Here is a 15,610-nt window from a genome sequence, read left to right on the forward strand (position 1 = left end):
TCCGTTATTCTCATGATGAAATTAATTTTTTTTTTTTACTTTTTCCTCTATTTCCAGATCCTTCACATTCATTTGAGGCTGTCTTGCAGCCACTACATAACCGCTTCCATCAGACTGATTTTGAGCAGCTCACATTGTAGGTCAAACTAATGGGGAGCTCCTGATTATTGTAAAAAGATCAGACTTTCACCACGGTACAGCTTATAGTTCACAAACATGAAAAAAAGTCATTTCAAGAAGGGCTTGATCTTACTTCTTACACCCTAATTTTTAAAAGTCATTCTAATACTGAAGTCAGCATCTGAACTACCTCTTCAACAACTTTTATGAAAAACAGACAATAACAGGTCTGGAAAAAGTATGTACTCATATTGTGGTTCGGAAATTGGGATCATAATACAGTACAGCTTACAAAATCATTTGGAAGTGGAGATATGAAATTAACACAGCATGGTCTCCATTTTTTTTTTATTGATTAAGCTGGGTTTTGTTGTTTGCATGCTAAGTATCTAGCTACCAAGTTAGTCCCTCATTAATCATAACTGAACCAAATATACCTATGTAAATCACACGGCTAAAAAACTTCATGACTTCTGTACTGTGTACTGATCAAAAGTAACTGGACTACATCTAATGAACTGCCAAACTGGCTTTATAAACCAATCACAGAGTACTGAAAATCTGAGGTTTGCATATTATTAGGCAGAGGCTTTAATTATACATAGTTGGTGCATAAGAATAGAGCCAGTGCTTGAGGATCAGGCTGTAGCCGAAGCACATGCTCATGTACATCAACAGCTCCAAAAACCAAAGCGGAGAATCCATTCTCATTATGCTATGGCTTTACCAATGCTGTCGCTAAAGCTGCTCAGACATGCTCAGGTATTTGGACGCAGCAGCAGCAGCAGCAGCATGAGCGGTCGACTGAATCCTGAATCTTCCTCATTTGAATCTGGATTTGAATCGCTGTGTTCACACTACACACAAATCCGATTTGGTTTTTAACCAGGAATTATATTTTGGTGATCGAACCGCGGATGAAATCTGATGTGTATCAACATGATGCCATGAGACTTTCTCATACAACAACTGCGCGTAAAGGGCTGTTCACACAAAGCATGATAACTATAAAGTTTTAATAAATGTTTTTATTTGATTGAAAATAGGGAAGTCACACCACAATGGTAATGACAAAGAGAAACATCGCTGGAATCAGTTTCAGAATGATTTTTTTATGCTGATGAATGACAGTCAATCAAAATGCACCTCATATAACAATGTTTTTGTCCATTGGTGTGGACGCTAATATTCATAGTTATCATTCTTGGAGTGAACAAGAGGACAAAAAAGTAAACGTTTAGCCTGGGTTCATATCTACCATGACATCTCTTAAGCTTTAGACCAAATGAGACATTTAGGAACCCATACTGTCCGAAAGCACTGACTTTTTTGGGTTTTGAAATGATGCCATAGAAGATCCATTTTGGGTTCCCAAAAGAACCTTCTGAAGGACATTTTTAGAAACTAAAGAAGCTTTTTTCCACTTTGAAAGAACAATGGAAAGCATCCATGGATGTTCAAGGTTCTTCATGGAATCACAGATGACAATAAAGAACTATTTTTAGAGTGTATATAAGGAAAGAGAGAGAAATATTGACATGTCTGGTTTGTCTGATTTTACCATTTAGACTGAGAAAAAAAAATCTGATTTGAATCAGATTTCAACCAGATATAGATATGATTAGGATCGGGTTTGTAAACAACAGATTTCATGTGTTTTCTGTTGTGCACACTTACAAAAAACAAAACCGGGTTGAATACGGATTTGCCAAAAAATCCATCGAATTGATCTGACTTCTTCAAGACCTGATACTGGACCACTGAAGAAACATCTGATCCAACAGTATGCATCTAAACACATATCGCCATTTGACAGTCAATCACTGAACAGACAGAATGATTATGAGGATGAAGAACGAGAAGACAAGGCTTCAAGGTCCTTCTCCAAATGCGTTTTAGCAGTCCACTCAGTGCCAGCAGACCTCACTGCTCACGGGGCAATCTGAGGCACTGAATTTACATACAGGACCATGTGATCTGTCTGGAGGAGGCTGAATGTTCTCGTACAGCTCCTTGAATACCATCCGAATCACATTGACGCCTCCAAACTAACCAGAAGGGAGTTGTTAACACCATTTCGAAGTGCATTTCTTCACAGATTTGTTCAGAAAGACCATGTGAGATGTTCTGTGAATTATGATCATACAGTAGAAAGCGACTGCCTGGAGGCTTTAATGCGGTACAGCGTTGCATAGTACTGATATCCATTTGTGCTTGTGTTACGTCTCTTTTATATAATAATCTTGGAACCCAAGATTGGATACAGAGAAATGTCCTCTCTGTTCCTCATTTAGCACCATGAGATGTCTTCCATACGCTTCGACAGCAAATACTACGCAATGTGTATTTGCTGTGAGTTTGTACTGGTGACATTGAGATCGGTGAGCACAGCAAGCCCCTGAAAGCCACGCGGAGCAAAACCGGCGTATGTCGCACGCTGTCTGACACCTGACAGGAAGGCACATGGAGGCAGATGTCAGGGCTCACGTTCCTCAAATGTGCATTTCCTGCAGCGAGCGGGAAGGTGGGGTTATTGCTTTGAGGGTGTTTCCGGGGCAGCTCTGGCTGCAGTGTCCGCGGTTGAGCGGGGGCTCGGGACGGGGTGTGAAAACGGGGCAGGAGCGGGTACGAGCGTGGCTCTTGTGGCCTCCCGCGTGACAGATGTGCTCGCTGACGGTGCCCAGAGGAGGCAGACGCCGCTGCCAGCGCTCCAGACGATCCTCTTTGTATTTAATTGAATACCAGGTGAGGAAAATGAACACAAAGCCCACAAACTTGAGGCTGGCGGCCAGGCCGAAGTACACGAAGCGGAAGGAAGTGACATCGTACTCCCAGCACGAGCCGTGAATGCCGCAGTCCTGCTGCCAGAGCATGCAGGTGGTGTCAATCACCGCACCAAAGTAGATTGGTGTGGGAATGTAGGCTGCAGACATGGAAAAAGAGAAGAATTGTGGTAAAGGGAAGATTGAATTGTTAACTTCCAATTGATTTTTTTCTTGTGGAGTCACTTTGTGGTTCTGTAAGCTTTACATTTTATGCTGCATTTGTTTCCGTCATCTTATCGAACTCAAATGTATAATGCTGTAGTTTACGTTTAAGAACACAAGGTGGTGCTATATGAAAAGCTCTGCTGCAGTGATAAACAAGGCTGTTGGATTTCATGACAAAGTTGATTTTTAAAGCCTTGCATTCTTCAAGTAAATAAAGCATTTATGACTTACCCAGAGTTCTTAGTAGCACAAACTGCATTCCTAAAGCAAACGGTCGTTCTTGCTCTTCTACTGACCTGCAAAAGAAAATTACTTTATTGTATTCTTTAATACCATCTACTACTAATTGCATGAATTGACAAATAAATAAATAAATAAATAAATAAAATGATGATACACTACCATTTAAAAGTTTGGTATCAGATTTTTTTTTTAAAGAAATTAATTATTTTTAGTCAGAAAGGATGCACTTAACTGATCAAAGGTGACATTAAAGACATTTATAATGTTACAATAGAGTTTTATTTCAAATAAATGCTGCTTTTTAAAAAAGCGTTCTATGCATCAAATAAACCTGAAAAAAAGTATCACAGTTTACACAAAAATATTAAGCTGCTGTTTTCACATTGAAAATTAGAAATGTTTTTTGTTTAGCAAATCAGCATATTAGAATGATTTCTGAAGGATCATGTGACGCTTAAGACTGGAGGAATGGCTGCTGAAAATTCAGCTTTGCTAGAATTATTATTATATATTACAATAGAAAACAGCTGTTTTAATTTTTAATAATGTTTCAAAATATTCATAACTATCAAATACATGCAGCCTTGCTGAGCATAAGAGACTTCTTTCGAAAACATTAAAAAGTCGTACTTATCCCAAACGTGCTAAAACGGCACTAATGATTTCTGTTTTAAACGAAAAACAACAATGCACCTTATAAGTCATCATAAAAGATCAGAAACTTTAGCCACTGTTTCCTACCTGAGAGTGACGATAATGGCGGAGGGCTGTGCGCAAGCTGTGATGAGTGTAACGATGAAGAGGAAGATGAGGAAGGGGATGAGCGTGTTGCAGGTGCGATCACACTTCCCCGACACAGCAAATCCATTCTCGTTCAGGTAGGTCTTCACTATGACCAGTTGCAGCTGGTTGCCTTGGCCGCTGCTGGGTGGCGTGATGACCTGCCTGCTCTGCACACACGCACAGTCTGTGTAGTTTCTGATCTGCATTAAAAAATGCACATGAACATTACCACAGATATTCGAAAATGTAAAAGACATTGTTGCGATGCAATTCTGTGATTATGGAAAATATTCATATTAAATTACATTCATTCATTTAAATCTAAACTAATAATAATAATAATACTAATACATTTTAAATTACAACAACAATAATAATAATAATACATTTAAAACAAACTTTTAAAAATATAATAATAATTTTATAATAAATTTATCATTAATAACAATAATCAGGGATGCAAAGTATATGCTCTGACCCAAGTGTGACAAGACATGCTGACACCCGAAAATGTAAAAGACATTGTTGCGATGCAATTCTGTGATTATGGAAAATATTCATATTAAATTACATTCATTCATTTAAATCTAAACTAATAATAATAATAATACTAATACATTTTAAATTACAACAACAATAATAATAATAATACATTTAAAACAAACCTTTAAAAATATAATAATAATTTTATAATAAATTTATCATTAATAACAATAATCAGGGATGCAAAGTATATGCTCTGACCCAAATGTGACAAGACATGCTGACACCAACTAGCTTTCACATCTGCTTTTTTTCTAGAATAAAATGGACACTGTATCAGTGACCCAGAACAATAGGCAAAGATAGTGAGATGAGATGTTTACATGTAAATAGATGTAGCTGGAATGAAAGACCTGTGCTAGATGATTAAGATTTAATATCAGTGTTTAGCATTGGGTATGTCTTGACCTGAAATGATCTGTGCTGTCCTAAAGATTTGGAGCATCTCCAGAAAGACATGCAGTGTGACTCACCCCGGTGCTGTCATTGCCGACAGTGCTGCATCCCGCCAGGCAGGGGTTGAAATATGTGATGCCATCTGAGCCACAAACAGGAGCGTACTCGTTGATCCGACAGCCACAATTCACATTACAGCCTCCCGTCAGGTTTCTGTGGGTCAGAGTGAGGGTCGGCCTGAAGAAAAACACAGAGGGGGAACAGTTTGAGAATAAAATGCATCACATCAGCTGCTGTAGGCAATATTTGGAATACCCTAAAATGCATTAAACATGACCTGACATATAACACTGAAAAAGGTGTTCAGAGAAATCACACTTGTCTGTGTGACAGACTCTGTATTTATGCATTAGCTAATGTGAGAACTCATTAGCCAATAAGAAAATTCATGAACTGCATATATATATAAAAATTCAGCTTTGAATTTTAATAATCATTATATATATTATGAGAAAAAACAAAACATTACTGGGCCATATATACTTGCAAACACACACACACACACACACACACACATATTTAAATGATTTATTTAGAATTTATTTAATTATTATATAATGAACAACATATAATGTTAACAAATTTAATTAATTTTGTTAATATTTATTTATTTATTTTTAGTCTTTTACTGTTCAGCCAACAAGCAATGATCATTTAAATCTTGGATGTATATAATATAAACTTAATGCTAAATAAATGAGAGTGGCTCATTAAAATAATCTAAAAATATATTTATATTTTATAATATATTTTTTTTAATATAATATATTCAATATAATATTGGGAGATTGAACATGTTGGCTAATATATTGATCTGTTTCATTTTTGTAGAACATTTTGGCCATTAGTTTATCAATATCTAGAATTGTTACTAGACTCTTTTATATAAGAGGTTTAGAGTTTTTAGACTGACATCTATGGACTATGTTTAAACAACAACCAATATAAGTAGTACAGAACAGTACACTAAGATTTATTGACTGATTGTCATTTGACTATATAAAAGAAAAAAATGACTTTCAAAGCCACTATTCCTCTCAAACGATCATCTCCCGCAGAGGATAAAAGAGAGTAAGAAAAAAACAGACAGACAGTATAATTAAATGAAGAGATACTGTATAAACAGTTATTTTAATGCCGTGGGAACGGCAGGCAAATTCAAACAGAGCTCTTTCCCATATAAAACACAGAGCAATCAGCACCAGCTCTGGTTGACTTTACATTATCCTCTCAGATCTGCAGCAGAATGAGGGGATGAATCACGGCATAACAGTCAGCAAGACGGACGGAAACAGCAGCGATCGGAATCCAGTCTTTAAACACAGAATGAGACAGACCCCTCTGCTATAATAGTCAGTTCTCATTCTTCTAGGACATAAAGGGATAACTTGGTGCTTTGGTTTGTCATTTGCAGCTCACATCCTAGTCAACATCTCTCAATTTGTGTTCCATAGAAGAAAGAAGGTCATACAGGTTTGGAATGACATGAGTAAATAATGACAGAATTTAATCTGTGGACAAACTATCCCTTTAAGCTTCAGTTAACGGAAGCAGTTTTCTCTTCAAGGTCACCCGAGCTGAAGCAGCTGTGGTTAGCAAATGAATAAATAATAAATAAGAGCTTCTAAATGTGCATGTGTCTCCTTTAACCATAAAAGAATACTGTTATAGAACATACAGGATGAGAGAGGCTAACCTTGAGAAATAAAGAAACAGTTTATTCGGACGGATGTGAAATGTAAGCGTTGACTCAATACTTTGAGCTCTGAGATGTATTTCTACACCTGTGTCTGACAGGGGAGCTCTATCTGTTAAAAGGGCCTCACACTTTAGTGCCATGTCTTCCACAAACACGATGTCTCGCTGGTCAAGGGTGTGCAAACTCCCCTACTGCAGACTTTAGCACAAGAAACTTGTTATGTCACTCAATGGTGCCTTGTAAGGTGGACGAAAGGAAATAGACAATGGACTTCACAGAGCAGGAATGTCAAACACATGGCTCATGGGCCAAATACAGTATGTGAAAGAGCCCAAACCAGGAGAAAAAAAAAGTATTAAGTACACTAAGACTGACTGATGTACAATCTTAATGTACTTAATCTTAGGGCTTAATATGGTTAAAGTTATCCAGCCAAAAGCAGTGAGTGGTTACTAATTTCACATGAAAATGCAATTTTAAGGCCTGAATTGTGCATGCTCAATAGGTACAGAAACATTTAAGAAGGACAAAGTTGTGTTTAGTTAGAGCTGCAAGCAAACAACCACAAAATCAATCGCATATGTCTTTTCAGACCATACGTACAGACATATGTAAGGGCATTGAAATGCAGCATGACACAAGAAACAGCCCTTCCACCTGCTGTTCAACATATGCTTCTTACATCGTTTGTAGTATTTTAGTGTTTATACAACCCCAGTATAACGGAAACCTCAAAACATAAATAGGATAGCCAAATCTACGCAGTATACATCAAATCTTACACTGAAAGGTTTTAATGCCTTGTAATTCACTTACCCTGTGGTATAAGGGATATTGATCCCGCCCAAATTTATACTCTCACAGCCCACGATGAAGAGCGTGGAGAAGCACAGAAGAGACACCCCGCTGCAGATCATGGCCAGCTTGGCGGACTCACGAGCTCCAAGCTTGAGTTTCTTAATGATGTAGCCACCCAGTACAATGCCCACCCCTGCACTGGGCACGATAATGACGCCTAAAAGAAAAAAAGGATCGGAAATCAGTCAAAATAAACACCAGACTTGAATGATATGTGTAACCATGATGTATGTATGATGTATCAGGGACGTTTCCTCCGAGGAGGCAAGGGAGGCAGTGTCTCCTCAATATTGGATGAGAAAAAAAATTGTAGTACAAAGATAAAACAATGCCAGTATTACAAAATCTAACATTAAAAAGTGTATAAATCACTCGCTTTTCTAAAGAAACACTGTCCAATAGCGACACCGGCAGGTAAAGTTACAGCGCGAGTCGCCTCCTCTGAGCCCATTGAGTTTTAACAGACTCCCTAAAGTGTGAGTTTGGTGGGGGGTAATTAAGAATGAATGGGGGAAAGTCACGTGAGAGGAGGAAATGCCTCCATCGCGATGTGATTGGATATGACGGGTTATGATCAGCTGTGATTGGTTCATGCGATAAATGTCACTCGTGTTCGTGCAACATTCTGCGTTCGTGAATCAGTCTGAATGAACAATATAATGGCGTTAATGGGAAGACTAATTAAAAAAAGTAAGCAAACAACTCACACACTTAGATTTGTTGAGAGATTGAGAGATTTTCACACTTTGTTACGAATACAAAATAAGACTTAAAATAGCCTGAAAACATGATCTGTGGGAGTAAATCTCTGTGTCTGTGACAAGTATTTATTGAGCTTTGATGACCGATGATCCGAAAAATTTAAAAAATTGTTAAAAGTTAAGAATAGCTGAACATAAGTTCACAAATAAAATATACTGTTTAATCTGTTACTGCCTTGAGTTATTATTTTGGAATAAATGTAAAATGCTTAAAAACACTAACTTGATGAGATTAATACTTTAATTAATTTTTTTTGATGAGATTAATACTTATTTAATTAATACTTAATTAAATAGAATATTGATTACATTGTTAATGTAAAAATATGAAATAGGATTTTTTTGAGGACTTTTCCTCCTCATTTCATATATATATAAGACAGACAGACAGACAGACAGATAGATAGATAGATAGATAGATAGAAATAATAAAAAAATAAAATTCTACAAAATTATAGAAGTAAAATGTGACAATGCAGCTCAAGGAAAGGAATGTCCACATATTTCTATGGGTGGAAGTTAACACAAAGACCTGAAGGAATGTGAACATCCTGAACATATTTCACAGGACCATCATCAAAAAGAAAAACATCTATTCACGTCACAGCCGTTTGCCTGTAGATTTTAGAGTCTAAAGAATGAAGCAAAAAGAAGAAACACAGTAAAAAAAGACCAAGGACAAACGTTTATGTAGTGATGGAGTGACTAAGAACCACAGATAGAAATCAGAGGCTGGCAGAATAACAGTGAGCGGACAGAATGTGCATGAGGCAGAGCAGTGTGGCACACGTGCTGGCATCACAGCTTGGGATTTGAAAGTCAAAGCTGACTGCTGGCAGTCCGAGGTCACTGTGTAAATCCATTAGGTGGGCAAGGCAAGCACATGTCTGCTTTCAGCACGGTCAAGAGTGAGCGCCTCGTAAATTCAAATTTATAACGCGTAAGAAAAGCTGGGTAGAAACTCAAGACCACTCTCTAATAAATGCGTCATAACACAATCTAAACACAGAAATCAAATTCAACATCAGTCCATTTTTGATTCAGTCAAGGTAACCTCTTTAAGGTTTTTTTTTTTTGCCAGCTAAGGTCTATATCCATTAGCATTCTCATTTATCTCAATGACAGTTGTGTGGTTGGCGCAATATACTATTCCACTGCAAAATCTATCCATTTTATTGGCTGAGACATCTCTTTTAGGTGTACTTTATTCAGTCCTTAAAGGGGTCCTATTATGCTCTTTTACAAAGTCTTGATTTTGTTTTGGGGGTGTACTAGAACAGGCTCTCATGCTTGGTGGTTCGAAAAACGCATCATTTTTCACATTATTAAAATACCTTTCTCCCCAGCCTGGCACAAATGGCTCGATTAGTTCCGGCTTTGATATTAAAAAAGTGAAAAAGCATAATAGGACCCCTTTAAGTAGAAATGAGAGAACAGTCACTTTACCGTATTTAGTAATTATTTTCATGATGAAAAATGTACATCTTTTAAATGATGTAAAACCTACATCTTTTGGATATCACATAATATAAAATAATCAAATTAAATTGAAATTGAAATGACATTCCCTTACACTTGTAAGCATATATATACACTGTATATATACACACACACACATAGGTGCCTCATTAGTTTACTGCAATAAATCATGCAATGATAAAAATCTACTATATAGCATAATCAAATATTAGCTATATATGTTCCTTAGCTAACAGTTAAACCTACTAGCTCAGCATTGTGTTAACTGACAAAAATAAGCCACTGGTAAAAATCTACTATAAAAAATGTAAACATTTACTATTTATATGCTTCTTGGAAAAAAGCATATATGAGAATACACAGCTAATTTTGAATGGTCGTCAGTTGAGAAAGATACTAGTTGGTGCAGTTGCAAAATCTACTAGCAGGGGCTATCTGGACCATGTTAACCAGACAAACGTTGATCTCTTGGGCTAAACCAGCAAGGCTGTCTCCTTAGCCAGCCAACTTCACCAGCTAGACTAGCACCAAACTAGCATAAACTAGCCAGGAAATCCATGGCAGTCAAATTCAAGCTGATTACACCTAACTTCATTACACTCCATCAAATGCTCGCACACCCACATGTGGATAAACAGACATACCCTTCCAACCTGACAAGGTGGTAAGAACGCCCGTTCATGAGACAACCACGGCTGTGTGAAGCCAATACAGTGTTCCTCTGGGCTATATTTAGCCAGAAGTGCGTCAGGAACACCTCCCTATCATGAAAGGAGAAGGAGAAACAAGCACTATTCACACAAACCCTCAGTGTGTCTAGAAGGAGAGCAGAGAAAGTCTCCTTGAGAGGATATCCTGGGAGATTCGGCCCCGGCTGCGTGCACAGCTGGCATAGAGCTGCGTGTGTGTGTGTTGAGGAGGAGGGCAGCGTGGGACATGCAAAGGCAAAGTACAACGATTCCTGTAGGCCACAAGCTGGAGCAAAGCAGGGTGTTAATGACCACAGCCCACTGACAGATCTTTCTCACACACACACACACACACACACACACACGTCTGGTTTGCTATCCTTGTGGGGACTCTCCATAGGCGTAATGGTTTTTATACTGTACAGACCGTATTTTCTATTGCCCTACACCAACCCTACCCCTAAACCTACCCCTCATAGAAAAACAGGTACACACACACACACACACACACACACACACACACACTCTCTCTCTCTCTCTCTCTCTCTCGCTGTCATTAGTGCTGTCTGAAGTCATGTGGACTTGAAGACACAGTGAGATGCATGGGAATGAAAAAGCCAAGAAATCCACAAAGAAACGCTTTGTTATCAAGCCTCTGTTTGATATTAAATGACAAATTTTAAATCGCTATTATTAAAACAGACAGTTCTAACTCTTAATTATGATTAAATGAGTCACGTTTGACGGCACTATAAAATACAGACACACACCTGTGATGCACATTCTACAATACTACGTTACTTAGCAAATGTAAATGACCTATACTTAGACAAATGTTATTTGGCCAAAGAATAGTTTTTTTCCCCCTCATGGTTAATATTAATTAAATAAATAAAGTAAAATAAAAATAAATTCTAATAATAATTAAAAAGTTATTATGATTATGAATTATGCAAATACAATAATAATAATAATAATAATAATAATGATAATGATAATAATAATAAGGGATGCACATACGTTTTTCAGCCTGGTTCTCATAAGAGCACCTGGAAATTTGGTTTGGTCCTCACACTGCACATAGTGTGACCCATTAAATATAATTTTTTTTATAATATTGATGATAATATTATTGCATTTATTTATTCAGTTTTTTTAAATAATAAACAAAATAATAAAGCGTGATAATACTATTCTATTTTAAAATATAATAAAATAATAAAAAGTGTATTATAATAACACAAATAAAAATAAAGAGGGTATTAAATAAAGTATTAAATAAAAATACAATTATTTTATAGAAAACTTAAAAATAAAATGCTAATATTTACTTTTTTTTTTAAATATGAATTTTCAAACTTAAAATCAGCAAGCTTTTATTTTGGCGGGTTGCCAGCAACTAAGTATATATGCTGCCCGGTTTAGCACTGCCAATTGAAGAGCGTCAGCCCTGATAGCAAACGTACATCACAGAGATGTCTATCTGACGTCTGCATTTACATCTGCAAGACGTATTTTTTAGAGTTTGATCATCTGCAATTCGTCTAGGACGTTTCCTATCAGATGTCAGATAGACGTTTAGAAAAAGTCTGTAAGATGCTTATGATTTAGAATGTAGGCCTATGTAAAACTGACATCTGACAGACGTCTATCAGATGTTTGTACACAGCAGATGCTTTCCAGATGAAGTGATCATTAACAGACATCTTGCAGACGTATGTGTGCTATCTGGGAGTGAATGAAATGTCACAGTTTTGCATTGTGCTTTGAAAACGGTGGTGGATAGAATAGATTTATGCTTTCAGCTCGAATAGAAATCTTATACAGCATTACAGTTTGTCGATCTAAAACTGTGATTGTACATTAACAGCTGTCAACCATGTTGGTACACAAATGAGCAGTCTGAATTTATTTACACAGTGCATTTTTTATTTTGGTTGCGCATGCGCACCTGTGTACCACTTACGTGCACCCCTGATGATAATAGTAGATTAATTTAATAATATGAATAATTATACATTATTATAATAAATATAAATATAATAAATAGTGCTGTCAAATGATTAATTGCGATTACTCGCATCCAAAATACAAGTTTTTGTTTACATAATATATGAGTGTGTTTCTGTATATATACATAATAAACAAACACAGTACACATACTGTACATATAGTATAAAATCATGATTAATCATTTGACAGCACTAATAGAATTTTAAAAACAAACAAACAAATAAACAAACTTCTTAAAAAAATGTGTGACTATTGCTTTATTTTAGAAACTCACCACAAATAAAAACATAAATTTTTAAAGCGGATACTTCTAGCTCTGAATCAGACTGGATGAGCCATTGTAAAATAGTTGATATACATACTTCTGTGATCACACATTAATTGCTTAACCATAAACAGTCTACACTTAGGCTAATTAAATATATTTTGATTAACATCGTACACAGTTTTTAATGCCTCTATAGGAACAACTCAGACATTCATATAGGTGATCTAGGAACACTGTTAAAGACATTGTTGAATCTGGAGTCAAGCTGTGATTTACAACTGAATTAATTTGTAGGAAAGCTGGAACATAAATGTAGATCTGATGCTCCCTGGCCTCAGTTTTCTGTTTTATGGTATACCATCTGTCTTCTGTCCAATGTCCATCTCTAGTTTATTGCAGCTGCAGTCTTATAGGCTGAAGGGAATCTTGGCAGCCATAACTGAGGAAACAGCACAAAAACGACAAACTGCTTGCATCTATTGATGTGTAAAACATCCAGGCCTGTGTGAACGCTCTGACTTCAGCAGGCATATCAATCTGCTCTTAATACAGCAGGGTTTAAATCAGAGAATGTTTTACTCGCTTCTGTTTGAAGGAGAGACCTTATGCATGAGGGTTATATCCCGACAGCTCTAGCCAACAAGTTGTTTTCCTGTTATAATCTAAGAACACACAAGCATAGTTAAGAGTCCACATAGCAACCATACCATTAATTTGTCTCTCCCTGTATCCTGGCAACAAGCTTAGGGGCAACAATAATGACTCTAAACCAGAACCCTGCTAGTTTATATACAGACACTAATCACTGAGAAGCCACTTAGGAAGCACCTTTATTATTATTGCTCATATTTGGAAAAGTCATCATTATTAATGTGCATATTTAAACAAAGACTACTTAGCAAGTAAACGTAAAAATTCCCAAAACCCCAAAATTATTAAAAACACATCAAGCATTGTGGCGTTGAGTTCTTAGCTCGCATTTAATTCTTCTACAGAGCCCTAGAATCACCTATATGACAAAGGTTGACAATATTAATATTAATTAGTACTGCCAATTCGATTAATCGTGATTAATCGCATCCAATGTAATAGTCTGTGTTTACAATATATGTGTGTAATGTGTACATTTATATGTACATATAAATACACACACATACAGGTATGTTTAAGAAATATTTACATAATTCTAATATATTTATATATTTATTTATACATATATATTTCTATATGATTTATATTATACATAAGTATATATTACATATATAAATACATGCATGTGTGTGTATTTATATATATACATATAAATATACACAGTACACACATGTAAACACAGACTTTTATTTTGGATGTGATTAATTGCGATTAATCGATTTGACAGTACTAATATTAATATAAAGGTTGCATAGAGATGGATTATTTTCACATTTTAAATTTCAATTATTTTTAGATTTTATAGTAGACTATTATAATTTTTTTACACACAAAAAACTGGTGTAAAAAATGTAAAACTGATACATTTACACTATACTATAACTGTATCAAATACTATATATGACATAATGTAATGTTTAGTTACAATGTTATTACAATGTAATTTTATTTTCTTTCTCTTTGTATTTTTATATCAATATGGTACAAGATTATCCTATTTAAATCAAAGTAATAAATGAGTTAGGTCAAAAGTAATCTAAAAGTAATCAAAAAGTAGTCCAATTATATTACCTAAAATGTGTAATGCAATGGATTATGCTACTGACTAAATTTTTTGTCATATAATTTGGAATCAGTAATGGACTGTAATTTATCTTATATATATTCATTCATTTATATAGTAAACAAACTGGATGAAAGCAGCAGTGACCCGTGCTGACAGAAGTAGATCACACTCTACTCAGTCCTGGTGGGCTCTGATTAGGGATCTTGGCCAGTCTCCCATTACCTTATGAGAGAGCATCTGTGCGGAGATATTTTGACATATGCACAGCTTAATAATGATGTAGAGTCTGAGATAGAGGGCAATATGTTTTTGAGGGTTGATGCAGATGAGCAACAATGAAATTTTAATGGTATCTTGAGACTAGGGCTGGGCGATATAGCAAAAAAATTGATCAACGATATAATGTTTCATATCGTTTGGTATCGATAATTATTGACATTTTTTATATCCTTTTTTAAAACAAAGAGCAATAGAAAAAATGTTTAAATTTAACCACTGTATTTTTAAATTAACAATTTATTGAGACAAACAACAAATATTTTTTGTTTTAACAATCAAACACAAAATAAAAATTAAACAAATATCTCATTTCTAATGTTTTATATGCAGATTAAATAGGTCTTAAAGAAACGTTTGGCTTGTCTCCCGAGGCCACAGGAGGGCGCAATGAGCAAAATAATGCAGCGCATTTAAATTGTCAACGCAAGGAAGTAACTCTATAAAAAAATGTGCATTATTTCTAAATTAACTAATAAAAATCAAATATAATTTTGTAAATTGCATAAACAACTATGAACAAAACCGCATCATGTATTTATGCATTGTTTAATACAAAGAGCAAAAGTGCCATTCACACAGATTGCATTTAAAAACATATGAGACGCAGTGAAAAATAATAAACCTCCACAAATTCGTGACGTGTTTTTTAAAAGTTTAAACTGTTTTAACTTTGCATGGCTTCATCTCTTGTGTGAGACGCGAGTGCAGCAGT

General features: G+C 35.7%; 1 protein-coding gene across 1 annotated transcript in view; it reads right to left on the reverse strand.

Annotated features, from left to right (window-relative positions):
- Positions 1–39: 39 nt before the first annotated feature.
- The window catches only part of LOC107741005 (solute carrier organic anion transporter family member 5A1-like), a 57,034-nt gene continuing 41,463 nt past the window's right edge, over positions 40–15,610 (reverse strand). Inside the window, exons 6-10 of the mRNA XM_016553580.1 lie at positions 7,651–7,849; positions 5,153–5,312; positions 4,095–4,336; positions 3,342–3,406; positions 40–3,043 (exon numbers count right to left, since the gene is read on the reverse strand). Coding sequence (XP_016409066.1) covers positions 2,613–3,043; positions 3,342–3,406; positions 4,095–4,336; positions 5,153–5,312; positions 7,651–7,849 — 1,097 coding nt within the window. The 3' untranslated portion in view covers positions 40–2,612. The remainder of the gene's footprint in view (positions 3,044–3,341; positions 3,407–4,094; positions 4,337–5,152; positions 5,313–7,650; positions 7,850–15,610) is intronic.

The sequence above is a fragment of the Sinocyclocheilus rhinocerous genome, unplaced genomic scaffold (assembly GCF_001515625.1).
Source record: "Sinocyclocheilus rhinocerous isolate Xijiao unplaced genomic scaffold, SAMN03320098_v1.1 scaffold2000, whole genome shotgun sequence".
NCBI classification, from domain to species: Eukaryota; Metazoa; Chordata; class Actinopteri; order Cypriniformes; family Cyprinidae; genus Sinocyclocheilus; species Sinocyclocheilus rhinocerous.